Source organism: Anastrepha obliqua, chromosome 2, assembly GCF_027943255.1.
Source record: "Anastrepha obliqua isolate idAnaObli1 chromosome 2, idAnaObli1_1.0, whole genome shotgun sequence".
Taxonomy (NCBI): domain Eukaryota; kingdom Metazoa; phylum Arthropoda; class Insecta; order Diptera; family Tephritidae; genus Anastrepha; species Anastrepha obliqua.
Window position 1 is genome coordinate 122,918,899 of NC_072893.1, and position 13,785 is coordinate 122,932,683.

Below are 13,785 nucleotides of genomic sequence, written 5' to 3' on the forward strand. Positions count from 1 at the left end.
CTTAATAAATTTCCGAAATATTTTAGCGGAAGTCTGAAAATAAATTCACAGTGGAAAAGAGCACCGTTTTTTATTTTTGTATAGAAAATGATGCACCCTAATGTACTTGTATCTGCAGTGCACTCTCTCTCTTAGGCGTTTGCCTAAGGGACTGAAAAAATTGGAGGTGTTTGCTTATGAGAAAAGTATACAAAGAGTTAATAATCCGTTATGGTAGAGTTGTCCGCTCAAGAGAAAAAATAAAAAGCTTAAGGATTAGTGTTATGTACCGGTAAAAGTGAACGCTTCCCTATATAAATAGCTAAATTGAAAATTAAAATTTTTTTCCTAGCCAAAAGTAGAGTCAACTATATAATTTAATTTAGTTTTTTATTTAATATTTAAAATTACAAATCTTAGCAACTAAGGATCTAAAAACTGCGCTCATTAACTTTATTATTTGATTTTTGTTCTATTTATATATATATAAAACTTTCATATAACGCGCAATTCGGCATTATATAAAAATATATTTCAACACTGCAGGATAAACATAAATATTGAACATACATACATATATTTTGAGAAAAAATTGTAAAGTTACATTTTTGTTTGCAAGTAAATTTATTCGGAAAACTAAAAATGCAAAATATATTTTATGTATTTTATTGAAACTTATTTTTTAATTTTATTACGTTCGATTCCAACTTTCTGCTCTAAGGAAAAAGAGAAAAAAATTTTAAATTGAAATTTTAATTAAAAAAATTAGTTTTTAAATTTAATTTTTAAACTTGCACATTAAATTAAATGTTTTTTAATTAAAATTTTATTTTAAAATTTTTTTCCTTTTCAAAATTTTAAATTTAGAAAGAATTAATAAAATTATTTTGTGAAAATAAAAAATTAAAGTTTTAAATTTTTTTAAATTTAAAGTTAATTTTTATTTTTAAATTTTAAATTTGAAAATAAGAAAATATTTTAAAAATAATATTTTAATTAAAAAAAACTAATTTTTAAATTTAATTTTCAAATTTGCACTTAAATTAATTTTTTTTTAATAAAAGTTAATTTTTAAAAATTTTTCTCTTTCTAAATTGTAAAATTTAATAACAAAAAGGAATTTTCAAACTCAAAATAAATTTAAAAATTTTTGCCCTTCTTAAAATTTTAAATTTAAAATCAATTAATACAATTATTTTGTGAAAAGAAAAATTTAAAAAGTTTTAAAATTTATTTTCAATTTAAAAATTTGTTTTTGTTTCTAAATTTTAAATTTTATAAAGAGAAAATATAAAAAAAAAAAATTTAATTAAAAAAAAAAATATTTTTGAATTTAATTTTTAAATTTGCACTTTAAATAATTTTTTTTTTAATTAAAATTTTATTTGTACAATCTTTCTCTCTTTTCTCTTTTTCAAATTAAAAATTAAAAAAAAAAAATCAATTTTGAAATTTAAAATAAATTTTAAAACTTTTTAAATTTTTCTTTTCACAAAATAATTCCATGAATGCTCTTGCTTTTCTAGTCCTTTTAAGATATTATGAATAAGACTTATTTATTACACAGCTTATTTTTACATCATTAAGCATTAGGGTTGTAATTTGCATATATGCATGTACATTTTTTTGTTGTAAGCATTTTTTTTTTTTGTATTTTCTTTGTGGATTCGATACTTTTGTTATGTTCTTTTAAATAAAGCAAGCGATTATAACGAAAAGTTTGTTTTGAATTTATTTACATAAAATTATTGAATACACTTTTCTCTCGAGCCAACGTGCTTTAGCTGTGCTTTAGAAGCACAAAAATGAAAAAGAAAAATTAAAAATTTTAACCAAAAACGTAAATACAACTTAAACATATAATACCCTTGTACAACAAAAAGAAGAAAAATATATTTGCAAGTTACAGAGTTACACAATCAACTCATTCCTCGAAAATTATAAATTTGCTTTTGTTGTTTTTTTTTGTTTTTTTTTTAATCCTTTTTGGAAAAGTCGCAATACTTTTGCTCTCATTTTCATTTGAATTTTCACTATTACTGTTGCATGTTGTTATTGGTTTTTTCGCCTAATAAATTTGTACGTAAAAACGCGCACACGCCGTTTCTTCTCTCGTTCTCTCTCTGTCTCTCTCGTTCGCTCGCTCTCACGCTCTGCGCCTGTCGGCGCTTCACGAACGTCCGCAGGTTGGCAAGTTAACCCGAAAGAATACATTCAACTCTATCAGCGATGCGAATATCATAAAGACCAGATACATAACCAAACAGGCCATGCCCACTTTTCGATCCAGTTTGAATTTATTGAATGAGAATGTGATATAGAGCAAAAATAGTGTGGAGAGTAACGTTATAGCCGAATACTCCAGACCAGCTGAATTGATGCCGACATAGTTTTGTCCTTGTTGTATGGGAAAGAAGACAGCTTTGATGAGCCAAGGTACACCTAAACAGAGAAGTATATCGAATGTGTTTGAACCAATCGAATTGCAGATGCCCATGGAACCGTGACCTGAAAGGAAAAGAACAAAAAAAAAAAACAAACAAAACGGAAGATAGATGGTATAGATAAGTTAGAATAGTTTAATGTGGAAGAAAAATAAATAAATGCAGAAAATGATGAGCACCAAGTGCTTGCAAACTCGGTTTAGAAGAAATGGCCCAATTATAGGTTAATTGTCTGCGCCGCTCTCAGGGAGCGCTACAAGCTGTAAGTAATCTAACTAATGGCTACGGTTCATTAACGAAAACTGAATCTAGACTTTCACAAATATTCTTTTGAAGATATTCCAGTCAGCAGTGATAGTTTGTTTAGAGCTGCAACTCTACGAAGCATCTACAATTTTTTCGTAACGAGAACTACCAGACTTATTTGCTTTATAGAGAGTAGGCGTTCTCCTTGTCGTTTTTCCGATAATGACCACTTTTGTACTTAAAGATGTTATCATAGAACTCAACAATATCTTCCATATGCTGTTGTACCCTATGATCTGAAAGTTCCGGGAATGTTTAAATAAAACAAAACAGAGTTAAACTTCAGACAAATTTATTTAATCTCCTTCAAAATATGACCCGTCTGAAGCAACGCACATGGGCCAACGTTTAACCCAGTCCTCCATGCACCCCTGGTAGACCGACGAAGGGATGGCCTTCAGCTCTTTCGTTGCATTTTCATTTATCTCCTCTATCGACTGAAATCTCCTTCCACGAAGTGGTAACTTCCTCTTGGGAAACAAAAGTAGTCGCACGGGCCATATCAGGTGAATGCGGTGCTTGCACGATGGTATTTACTTGGTGTTTAATAATAATCCAGGAAAATTTGGGCTCGGTGCGATGGCGCGTTATCTTCATGTAAAATCTAAAAATTGTTTGCCCACATTTCCGGCCGGCCTGGTAGACACTAATGATGCGATGGCGCTAAAAAGGGAGAGATGTGTGTCTTACAGTCCTACCAACATAAGAAAAAAATATGGACCGGTTCGCACGTGCGCTGTTCGTTTAAATTAAACATTCCCGGTACCTTCTGATCATAGGGTAAATCTTCTGAAGTTCCAATCAAAAAGATTAGCACGACGAAGAAACGAACGACGCGCTTCGTTAAACTTATTAAAAATCTCCTAGACGGTTAGCGCGCCAATCAAGAAGAGGATACTGTAAAATTTGTGACTTTAACTTTCTCACTTTTCTACCCTCAGCCGGTGTAGTATTCGTATCCCATAACAATAATAATTAGTTGCTATAGAACTAGAACTGCATGTGGATTTCTCAATCTCCCATCGGACGCGTCACCAGGTGGGGTATAGCGGAATGCTCGGCAGATATGCAGAGTAGGTGGGAAATAAAATACCAATCGCGGACTGAAAACTGGAGTACCGCAACATCTGACAGATAATGGGATTTTGCAGAAAGCGTCTGACTCGCATCGAGCGGCTTAAAATCGAAACGCTGCTTCCCGCCAGCTACGTGGATAGGAATTCCAGGCTAACAACATATTACTTCTGAATCGAATACTGTTTCGGATCCAGCAATTCTAGGGAAATCTGGATGTTCCTTGAGATTCGATGGCTTGTTCCTATGATCTCATTAATGTGTACTGTCGGACTCCTCTATTATTTACTTTGGATGGTTAGTATGTGGTGATATGATTATCAAAAATTAACTCCATTAACACAAACTGAGTTCGTACATGACTCCAGCTACAACTTTGTTTTATCTAATACGAATTTTTGAAACTAACAAACTTTTCTATACCTATACAAGATACTATTTTCGGGAGCTCGAAATTGACTTTGCGGCTGTGCTTTAGTAAAGTTTTTTGCCTCAGAATTTCATGTAGAATCCACATCTGCTAGCAACGATGTCGTAAAAATTAACCCACCCTAATGTGCAATCATTATCAGCTTCTTCCTTCATTAATTACCTCTCTTAGCCACAATAACACTGGAAACCGCCTCCGGCACACTTGTACCTGCAGCAAGGAAGGTAATACCCATCACTGAATCTGGGATTTTCAGTGTGTCACCTGAATTAGAAGGAAGAATATTAGTTAAAACCTTTTGAAAAGGGACCTTCCTCATGCGCCTCACTCACCTATGATAGTGATCATCCAAGCGACCACATATGACAACGAACCAATCCACACAATGCACATAATGAACGTCAACGGGAATATTTTATTATTCTTTGTCTTTTTGCAATCCGGTATTGCTATACGAAAGAGTAAATGTATCGGCCAAATAATGAGCCAAGTGAATTGTGCAAAACAACTTTTATCCTTTGGATAGTGTAGCAAAGAGTAATGTTCCTCCTCTTCCTCTTCGTCGCTCGCTGCAGATGCGGCAGCCACAACTGAGGCGGGTACTGCTGCCGAGATGGCGCCGCCTGCCGCTGTCGGCTGTAACTCCAGAGCTGCTTTCTCTATGGAAATAGTGGTGGACAAGAATTTGGCATCGGGCGGTGGTTGTAGAATGGCTGCTGTTGTAGTTGTGGTTGTTGTATTCGAATTGGAATTTGTATTGGAATTCGTGGCTGCAATTTGTGAGGGAGGTGGTGATGCGGTTGGCTGCAGCTTTGGTGGCTCATTATTGACGCCACCATTTAGTTGTATGGTAGAGAGCTTGTGGCAAATGCGATTCTCGACGAGGTCTGAAAGGCAAAAGGTAGAAGTTAGTGATTTAAAAAATACGCGAGCGTGGTTTGTTGGTAGTAAAAGTGTTAATGGAAATGGATGTGTTGGTGTTTAGAAGTTTATATTCAATTGTTAGTGTTGGTAAGCACAAAGAGGAGAGCTCATGCGGCTTGCAACAAGTAATGGAAGGTACAGAAATAACACAAAATCTCTTTAAAGTGGGCCACCTAAGATTTTAATACTAATTGATCAGACATAACCTCAATGCTGCGGAGCTTAGCGTGAAATAATCGGTATTTTGATGGATATCTGGATTTGGTAATTTGATATCTGGAGCAGGAAATTCTTTGAGGAATTGAGTATGTGAAAACAAACCGCCTCGTGCGTAAAAATAGAGCCCACTTAACCTGGTTTAGTGAAGTGGCCCAACATAACCTTACTTTTTCCGAGTTTAGTGTAAAATAGTCTACATTTTGTGCTGATATCTGCAGTAAGAAAATATTTGAGGAACTTAAAATATTAAGACAAACCGGATAATAAAAACTTAATAAGTGAAAATGTTGAACGAAAGCGTTGCTGAGATAAAAAGTGAGCTTTATCAGCGTATTCCAGTCAAACATAACCTTACTTTTTTGGAATTTTTCTGTGATATTTGTAGAAAAATAATAAAATAGTTGTTCGGTGCTTAGTTCAAAATAATCCAAAATTCGTTGTAGTCCATAAGGCAAAATACAAAGCACTTCATGCATAGGAAACGAGTCCAATTGGTTCAATATAACCTTACTTTTTCAGAATTTTGCTGTAATATCTGGGGATAGAAAACAAATTGAGCAAAATAATGCTCAGGCAAAAGTGCTCGTTTATTAAGAGTGAGCCAAATCAGCCTATTTTAGCCAATTGGCATAGCATAACCTTACTTTTCCGGAGCTTAGTGCAAAAAATAATCCAAATTTTGTTGTGATATCCGAAGTAAGAAAATGTTTGAGACAAATCGGTTCGTGCATAAGAAGTGAGCCCAATTAGTCGATCATAACCTTACTTTTTAAATTAAAGAAAAAATATTGCTGATACAAAAATCATTATCTATAAATAGTGTTCCGAATTAGCCTATTTTAGAAATTTTTATCTGAAGGTATGGTAGAAGAAAATTTGAAGAAAAAAGAGTGCTGAGGCGAAGCTGTAGGTATAAAACGAAAACCCAATGAGTCTAGTCCAGATGTCGGCAAAGCTTACTCGTGCGAGCATTATACTCAACGCACGTATTTTTTTTTCCCGCGAGGCATTTCTTCATGTTAGGGAATAAGAAAAAGTCGCAGGGAGCCAGATCGGGTGAATACGGTGGGTGCGCCAGCAATTCATAACGCATTCATGTAAAATAAGCAGAATTTATAGAGTAAGAAAAAGGTCTATATATATGAGTGTATAAGACCTCATATAAAAAATGAGCTTTAGCTCGAAATTAAATTTTAGAGTTCTTACTCATGGGAAGAGTGAGCTTGAAGTCGCTAAATCACATATTTTGTGCGAGTATTTCGGGTATTTTCAGTTGTTAAAAAATTTACAGGCGATCTTGTATTTCACCCAAAAGAAATCAAATATCTTGGAGTAATCCTCGATAGTAAACTTCCTTGGAAGTCACACGTTGAAACAAAGACATCCAAAGTACTGACAGCTTTCTGGCGGTGTAAGGGTGTCTTGGAGAAAACGTGGGGTCTTTCCCCTAGCAAGATCCTATGGATCTACACGGCTATGATAAGGCCTATTATCACCTAAGCATCAGTGGTCTGGATGAGCAGACTCTCTCTCGTGGAAGTCAGGAGGACCTTATTAAGACTACAACGCACAGTGGTCATCTGTTGCACCGGAGCTTTTTCGACTACTTCATGCCCGACATTAGATGCTCTGGTTGGTCTACCATCACTTGTTACTTTCATTCAAGGAGAGGCCTTCAAGCCCATCTGCAGACTGAAAAATAATGCGAACTGGTACGGCCCTTGCCTGGCTTTGGAAAACAGAGAAGGCTTGGACTTCGATCCAACAATTCTCTCCATGCCCCTTGACTGCATGCAATCAAGAGTCGTACTTGAAAAGAGATTCAGTGTGGCGCTGCCAGTGGCTCAATTGTGGTCAAACTCTGAAAATGAGCCCAGCAAACACTGTTTTCGCATTTTCACGGATGGCTCCAGGACCGAGCACGGCTCAGTCCCTGGGGTCAATGTGGAATCCAGCGGGACATAACTGTACTTTGCTCTTGGAATGCATGCATCTGTGGTTGAAGCGGAGGTCTCTGCTCTGGGGTCTGCGTAGAATCCAGCGGAACATAACTGCACTTTGCTCTTGAAATGCATGATCTGTGTTTCAAGCGGAGACGTATGCTGTTCAAGAAGCAGTGAACTTTGTTGTGGAAACACATGGAGAGACAGATCTGTTTGTGTCTGCAGTGACAGCCAAGCTACGCCGATGGCCTAACCACATCTAGAGTAGTCGAGTCCTGTAAATCCAGGCTGAACTATGTCGGTAGATATAATAGCCTGTTGCTAACAACAGCTGGTTGGACTGATAACGGGTCACTTTCTATGGGTGAAGCACATGGAAAAGGTAGGCATTTCAGACAGTGCACTCTGCTCAGCATGTGGAGAGGAGGAGCCACTTTCTGTGACGGTGGATCACATTCTGTGCATCTGGCCGATCTTCGCTCGAATCAGGCTTGAGGTCTTTGGCACTGATGTGTTAAGACGCGACTACTTGGCACCACAAGATCAACTCAGATTTTTTCAGAGATCGGGTAGATTTAAAGAAAATTAAAAGGGAATCCGAGTGCAGTACAATGGACTTAATTATGTCTGAGTGGTGTATTTGCTAGTTGTCCCGACAAAAAAAAAAACAAAAAAAATATTTCACCCAGAGCGTGGAATCTCAGCTAAAGGGAATACTTCGGGTATTTTCAGTTGGTAAACAAATTGAGGAGAACTTTTAGGAGCAGCTCAATAATGAAATTTTTTTTTACAAATTTGTCATTTTTAACAGATTTATTGCTGATGAAAGATGAAAAATAATAAATTTTAAACAAATAATTGGATTTGGATTTTCTCAGTAAAAAGGGATACCTTGAAAATTATGTACATTGCAAGCTTTTTTGGCACCGTGACTTTATAAATAGATTCTTAAGTATGTAAATATATATATGTATGTGTATTAGTGTAGATGTGTTAGTATGTTTAATATGTATGTAGTATATGTCCATCAACCTGGTTCCTTTTCATTGCTGTTTTTTGTCTGTATGCTGCAATTGGAGGAGCGACTGCGCGTGCGGGCCTGTTTCACGCCACCTAAATGAGTTTGTGTAAAAGCGTGGAAATATACACATAAATATGTATGTAAGTGTTCATCAATTTAACCATGTACCAAGTGTAATATTTTAGAGTATTCTATGCTATATATGTAAGTATGCAGTAAGCATTTGTCGTTAAAATCTGCATAGAGCAAACACTCATCATACCTTTTGCGCATTTTTGAAATGATTTATCAAAATACATCACTGCCAAGTAAACGGCATAGAGTGAGACCAATATCAGCGCCTCATACCATTCGACACGTTCATCGTGCATGACACATATTAATATGGCTACTGTGACGCCGTACGCTATGCTATCGCGCGTCAATGGCCACCAATCGAGCGGAATAGTCTACCAATGAAGAGAAGTAGAAGAAGCAAAGAGAATTAAAAGTGAAATAAATTAAATGTACGAGCAGGTGTGCAAAAGTTAAATTCAAATCTTAGTCCTTATCTTTCAATTTTAGCTACTCACCATGCCAGCGCCGATCCCACAACACGCAGCCACCGCTAAAATATTGAACACCGCCGAACCGACGATGGTGCCCACACCAATGTCACCCTCTGTGATGAATGTGCCTATCACATTGACGAAGAGTTCGGGCGCTGATGTGGCCGCAGCCATGAAAGTGGCGCCAGCCACATCATTTGACATGTTTAACGCTGCGCAGCGTGGGGGAAAATAAAGTAGAAAAAAAATTAATAAAAAATTTAAAAGAAAGTAGTACATAAAAATACTAATAATTAGAATATAATTAAAATTAAATATAATTAAGTATTTGCTTACATACGCCCAAAATTTTTAAAAAATCGATTTTTCTCGACATTTCGAAAGTATGGTATCTTTTCATGCGGAAACTCCCAATAATACGAGGCGTGTTTTTAAAGTGAGTACCGTTTTTAAATTACGCCACCGCAGCGCTGCAGCCGCCGTTTAGTGCGCGTCGTGTAGCTACATCTGTTGGGAAGCCACATACGCCATTACGGAACTATCCGATCGAGTCTACATTTGTTTGCGTGATTTTAAAATGCCTCCACCTATTGAGAATCCCGTCGACTGTGAAGTGCGTGCTGTAATACGGTTTCTTTGTGCTCAAGGCTTCAAATCAGTTGACATTCATCACCAAATCAGTGAAGTGTATCGTGAAAACATTATGAGCGATGGAATGGTGTGGAAATGGGTTAGGGCCTTTAAAGATGGCCGTACAAACATTCATGATGAGGAACGAAGTGGGAGACTTTCAGTCATTACCGATGAACTGATTCAAAAAGTGTACTGTAAAGTGAAAGAGAACAGACGATTCACGATTTCGTCCTTAGCTGAAAAGTTTACTGCTGTCTCAAGAAGTGTCCTTTACGAAATTTTGTCCGAACGTTTAAATTATCGGAAATTGTGTTCATGCTGGGTGCCAAAAATGTTGACTGATGAGCACAAAACCAAAAGAGTGGGCAGTGCATTGAGTTTTCTCGAGCGATACAGTAACAAGGAGGATGATTTTCTAAGCTTTATTGTCACAGGCGATGAAACATGGGTAGCCTACGTTACACTGGAATCGAAGCAGCAATCAATGGAATGGCGGCATTCATCATCCCCTAGGAAAGTAAAATTCAAACGAACAATTTCTGCTCAGAAAATCATGTGCTCTGTGTTTTGGGGCAGGAGCTTGTGTTGCTGGTCGATTTTTTGACTCGTGGCAACACGATCAATGCAGCAGCGTACTATGCGACTTTACAAAAACTGCGCCGTGCAATTCAAAACAAAAGGCGTGACATGCTGAGCGCAGGTGTCGTTTTGTTCCACGACAATACCCGTCCACCCACAGTAAATCGAATACAAGACCTTATCACTTCTTTTGGCTGGGAACAATTGGACCACCCTCCATACGTCCCGATCTAGCGCCGAGCGACTACCATTTGTTTATGCACCAAAGAAGTATCAGGCGGGGAAGCACAATTCCGATGATGAAAAAGAGAAAACGACTGTGAGCAGTGGTTGTCTAATCAGGCGGCAATCTTCTTTTGACAAAAGCTCGTCCCAAGATACGTTAAATGTCATAATAGTAATGGGAATTATGTAGAAAAGTAGAGTAGAGAATCCCCTTTCAAGTGAATAAATTATTTTTGGAAAAAATTTACTCGCTGTTTTTTTATGTCAAAACGGTACTTGCTGTAAAAACACGCCGCTTATAGCTTCTACAGCCCATTTAATAGGTAGAAATCGGTCCGCGCGCTCCTGCACCTCAAACTGTAAACTCGTTTTTCTAGAAACTACTTTTTTCGGCTCGGTCTGCATGATAACTCATACAGTTTTTAATATTTCTTGATGCGGTGTTTTTTTTTAATGTTCCAAAGTGTTTTCTCTATAGATTTGATTTTTGATATTTTAATTAAAAAATTGTATAAACATAATAAAAGTGTTTCATTTATGACGTAAAACTTTTTTTAAATGCCGTAAATTGCAAAAATTTTCGAAATTCAAAAATTGGGCTCGACAGACTATAACTACAACTTTATTTTACAAGAATTTAGAATTTTCTTACTTTTTACAGATCTATCAACATTTCAAGGAGAAATGATGCAGACCGTGAAGCAATTTTTTTTCATTATACTTTGGGTCACGTGATTTTTTTTATATTAATTTTTGTAAAGAAAAATTAAAATAAATTTTTGTTATAAAGTTTAAGTACTAATAAACATTTTTTTATATTGATTTCTAAAAACAGTTATTCTTTTAGCGCATTTGTGGCCCTGCTGAACGTATGTAACCCCTTAGTAACTTATCATTTTTTAATTTTTTCTTCATAGATCACTCACCTGCACATATCTTTTCGACTGCAGGCACAAAGTACTCATCACATACTACCGCTAATGCTACAAATAAATATAAACTGGCTATCACATGAAGTACAACAGCACCTGACTGTCTCTGCGCCTCGGTGAATAGATCCTTGGGGAAGTCATCGATGGCGGGTTGTGTGCAATTTATATCTAAATGGTAGAAAATTACAAATTTTTACGCATAAGATTTGAAAATAATATTAAGAATAAGCAAAACAAAGGTTTAAAGACAAGGGGATGCAGTATGGACCACGCCTGGTTGCGACTACCTAAACTGTTTGGCAAAGGGTAAGTATTCATTCGATGGAACTCTTTCTGCTCTAAAAAAACTGTGTTAATTGCATTTTTGAGTTATTTAAAACGCTTATTCCATGCATCAGAATAACCAGAAAAGTCATGAACAAGTTGAGCAACGGCTTCTAAGAGACTACTCCTATCCTTTGGATATGCCAGAGTCTGTGTAAGTGCATCTTTTTGCAGCCTTGTTTCTTACTAGTGGATAAAAAGAGCCTTGCAGAATAATACTAAAGATAAGTCTTCAATAAAGGTGTGGTGCATGACTGTTGAGCTGAAATCAATAGCCACATTAAGATTTCTTCCGAAGCTTGGAACGTAGATTTCAAGGAACCAACGGAAAGGATTATTTTATTAGACTCACTACATGCAACTTCTTTTGGAAATATATTTGTGATAATGTTAAAAATATTTCTGTGATAATGTTAAACAAATATTTCTTTGAAAGTCATACAATAATTTTCTTCACAACACGAAATTTTCTACTTTTTAATGAAAATATGATTATCACCTTTTTAGGTATTATTATCTTTTTATCATATATCTTTAGTATAATTAGTGAAGAGCTTATACTTAATTTTATATATTTAAAAAAAAAATTGAGTTAAAATTATTTCTTAAAAATACGTTTTTTTTTCAATGTCATAAAAAAAATATTTTCCATTGGCCAGTTTTTTCTCAATTAGACCTAAGTCGATAAAATTTGTTAAAGGCCGTTGTTTTAAGAACACATGCGTGATTTTGTTAATTTTTAAAAACCGTTCCTAAGAAAATATTTAATTATGTAAAAAAATCTTCCTTCCTTAAAAAAAATAATAGTTAGTGCCTATTCAGTTAAAATATGCGCACATGAAAATTTATTGAAAACGATATTTCTTAAAAATAACATAAATCTCTCCATCCCTTCTGAAGCAAATATAATAAAAATGTCAAATTTTCTTAAAGCTATAAATATCTTTCAACTTATGTAGTCTTATAATTTATATTTACTTACATTTACTATCATTTTACTAAGCCGATAGCCCTGGTAGCTAGAGCTTTTATATTAGAGTAATCTATAATTTTAATAATATTTTAATAAACAATAATAATAACAAAAAATCAAGGGCGTGTTTTCTGAATATATGTATACATAGATTTGTATGTACAACCAACGACCAACCGCGCTGGAAACATCGGCTCTCACCCGATCAGCGAAATTAAGCAACGTCGAGCGCGGTTAGTATTTGGATGGGGGACCGCTTAAAAACACCGCGTGTTGTTGATATTTTTTGTTTTTATTTTTTTCCGCCCTATGCTCCAATATTAAGACCGATGCAGCTTCCAAATTTATGCAAGTAGCTTTGAATTCTTACTGTTTGTATACTTTTAAGATGTTTAAAGAAATAAATATCTATATGTACATATATCATTTTTACTTAAAAAAAAACGCATTAACAAAAAAAAAGTAATCGTTTTTTTTTAAATAACGCCGATTTTTTTTTTTAATTTTTCGTTAAGCAAAATATTTTCACTTGAATAAAAAAAAATGTATATTTTCAGAAACCGCTTTACTAATTTCCAAAAAACAGTGCAGCCCACAAAATTTAATAAAATAAGTTCAATTCTGATTGTATACACGCACACGCAAGCACTTGTTTGTGCATGTGTATGTATGTATTTATATGCATGAATGCGCTAATGTGTAAATAAATAAATTGTCATCTGCTTATGCGCGTCAAAAGCGCGCGTTGAGCTAAGCCACGCAAGCGGCAAGCCATCAACACAATTAAAACGATGAGGCAACAAGTGGAAAAATTAAAAAAAATGCGAATGAAATTGAAAATTAACTTAAAGCGCAAATAAGCATAAAAAATAAAAACAATAATAAACCGAATAGCAACGAAAAGAGGCGAATGACGACACAAAACAATTAGAAGAGGAAATGCTATTTGATGCCCAGTTAAGACTTCTGAGGCAACTAAATGTTTATTACACATACATACATACTTATACACTTATATTTGCAAATCATTCAACATGCATACCATACAAACTTATATAGTATATATAAAGCAGCTACATTAGAGTGGGCCAATTTGATCATTTCATAGAATAATGCAAAAATGAGTAGGAAAAAATATGTAAAAATTATATTTTTAGGAGGTTCAATTTTAAAAGTTTTTCGCATTTTGTAGAAATGAAATGCCGTCTGTATATTTGGCTGCAGTCAAGGG

At 35.1% G+C, this 13,785-nt stretch overlaps 1 protein-coding gene across 2 annotated transcripts in view; it reads right to left on the bottom strand.

Annotated features, from left to right (window-relative positions):
* Positions 1–1,685: 1,685 nt before the first annotated feature.
* LOC129237402 (sodium/potassium/calcium exchanger 3-like) overlaps positions 1,686–13,785 on the bottom strand; it is a 33,944-nt gene continuing 21,844 nt past the window's right edge. The window contains exons 2-8 of one of the 2 annotated variants that reach the window (XM_054872126.1): positions 11,252–11,425; positions 8,913–9,100; positions 8,603–8,789; positions 8,352–8,432; positions 4,566–5,120; positions 4,396–4,497; positions 1,686–2,487 (exon numbers count right to left, since the gene is read on the bottom strand). In XM_054872126.1, coding sequence (XP_054728101.1) covers positions 2,150–2,487; positions 4,396–4,497; positions 4,566–5,120; positions 8,352–8,432; positions 8,603–8,789; positions 8,913–9,100; positions 11,252–11,425 — 1,625 coding nt within the window. In that variant the 3' untranslated portion in view covers positions 1,686–2,149. The remainder of the gene's footprint in view (positions 2,488–4,395; positions 4,498–4,565; positions 5,121–8,351; positions 8,433–8,602; positions 8,790–8,912; positions 9,101–11,251; positions 11,426–13,785) is intronic. The other variant, XM_054872127.1, reaches the window with a different exon arrangement.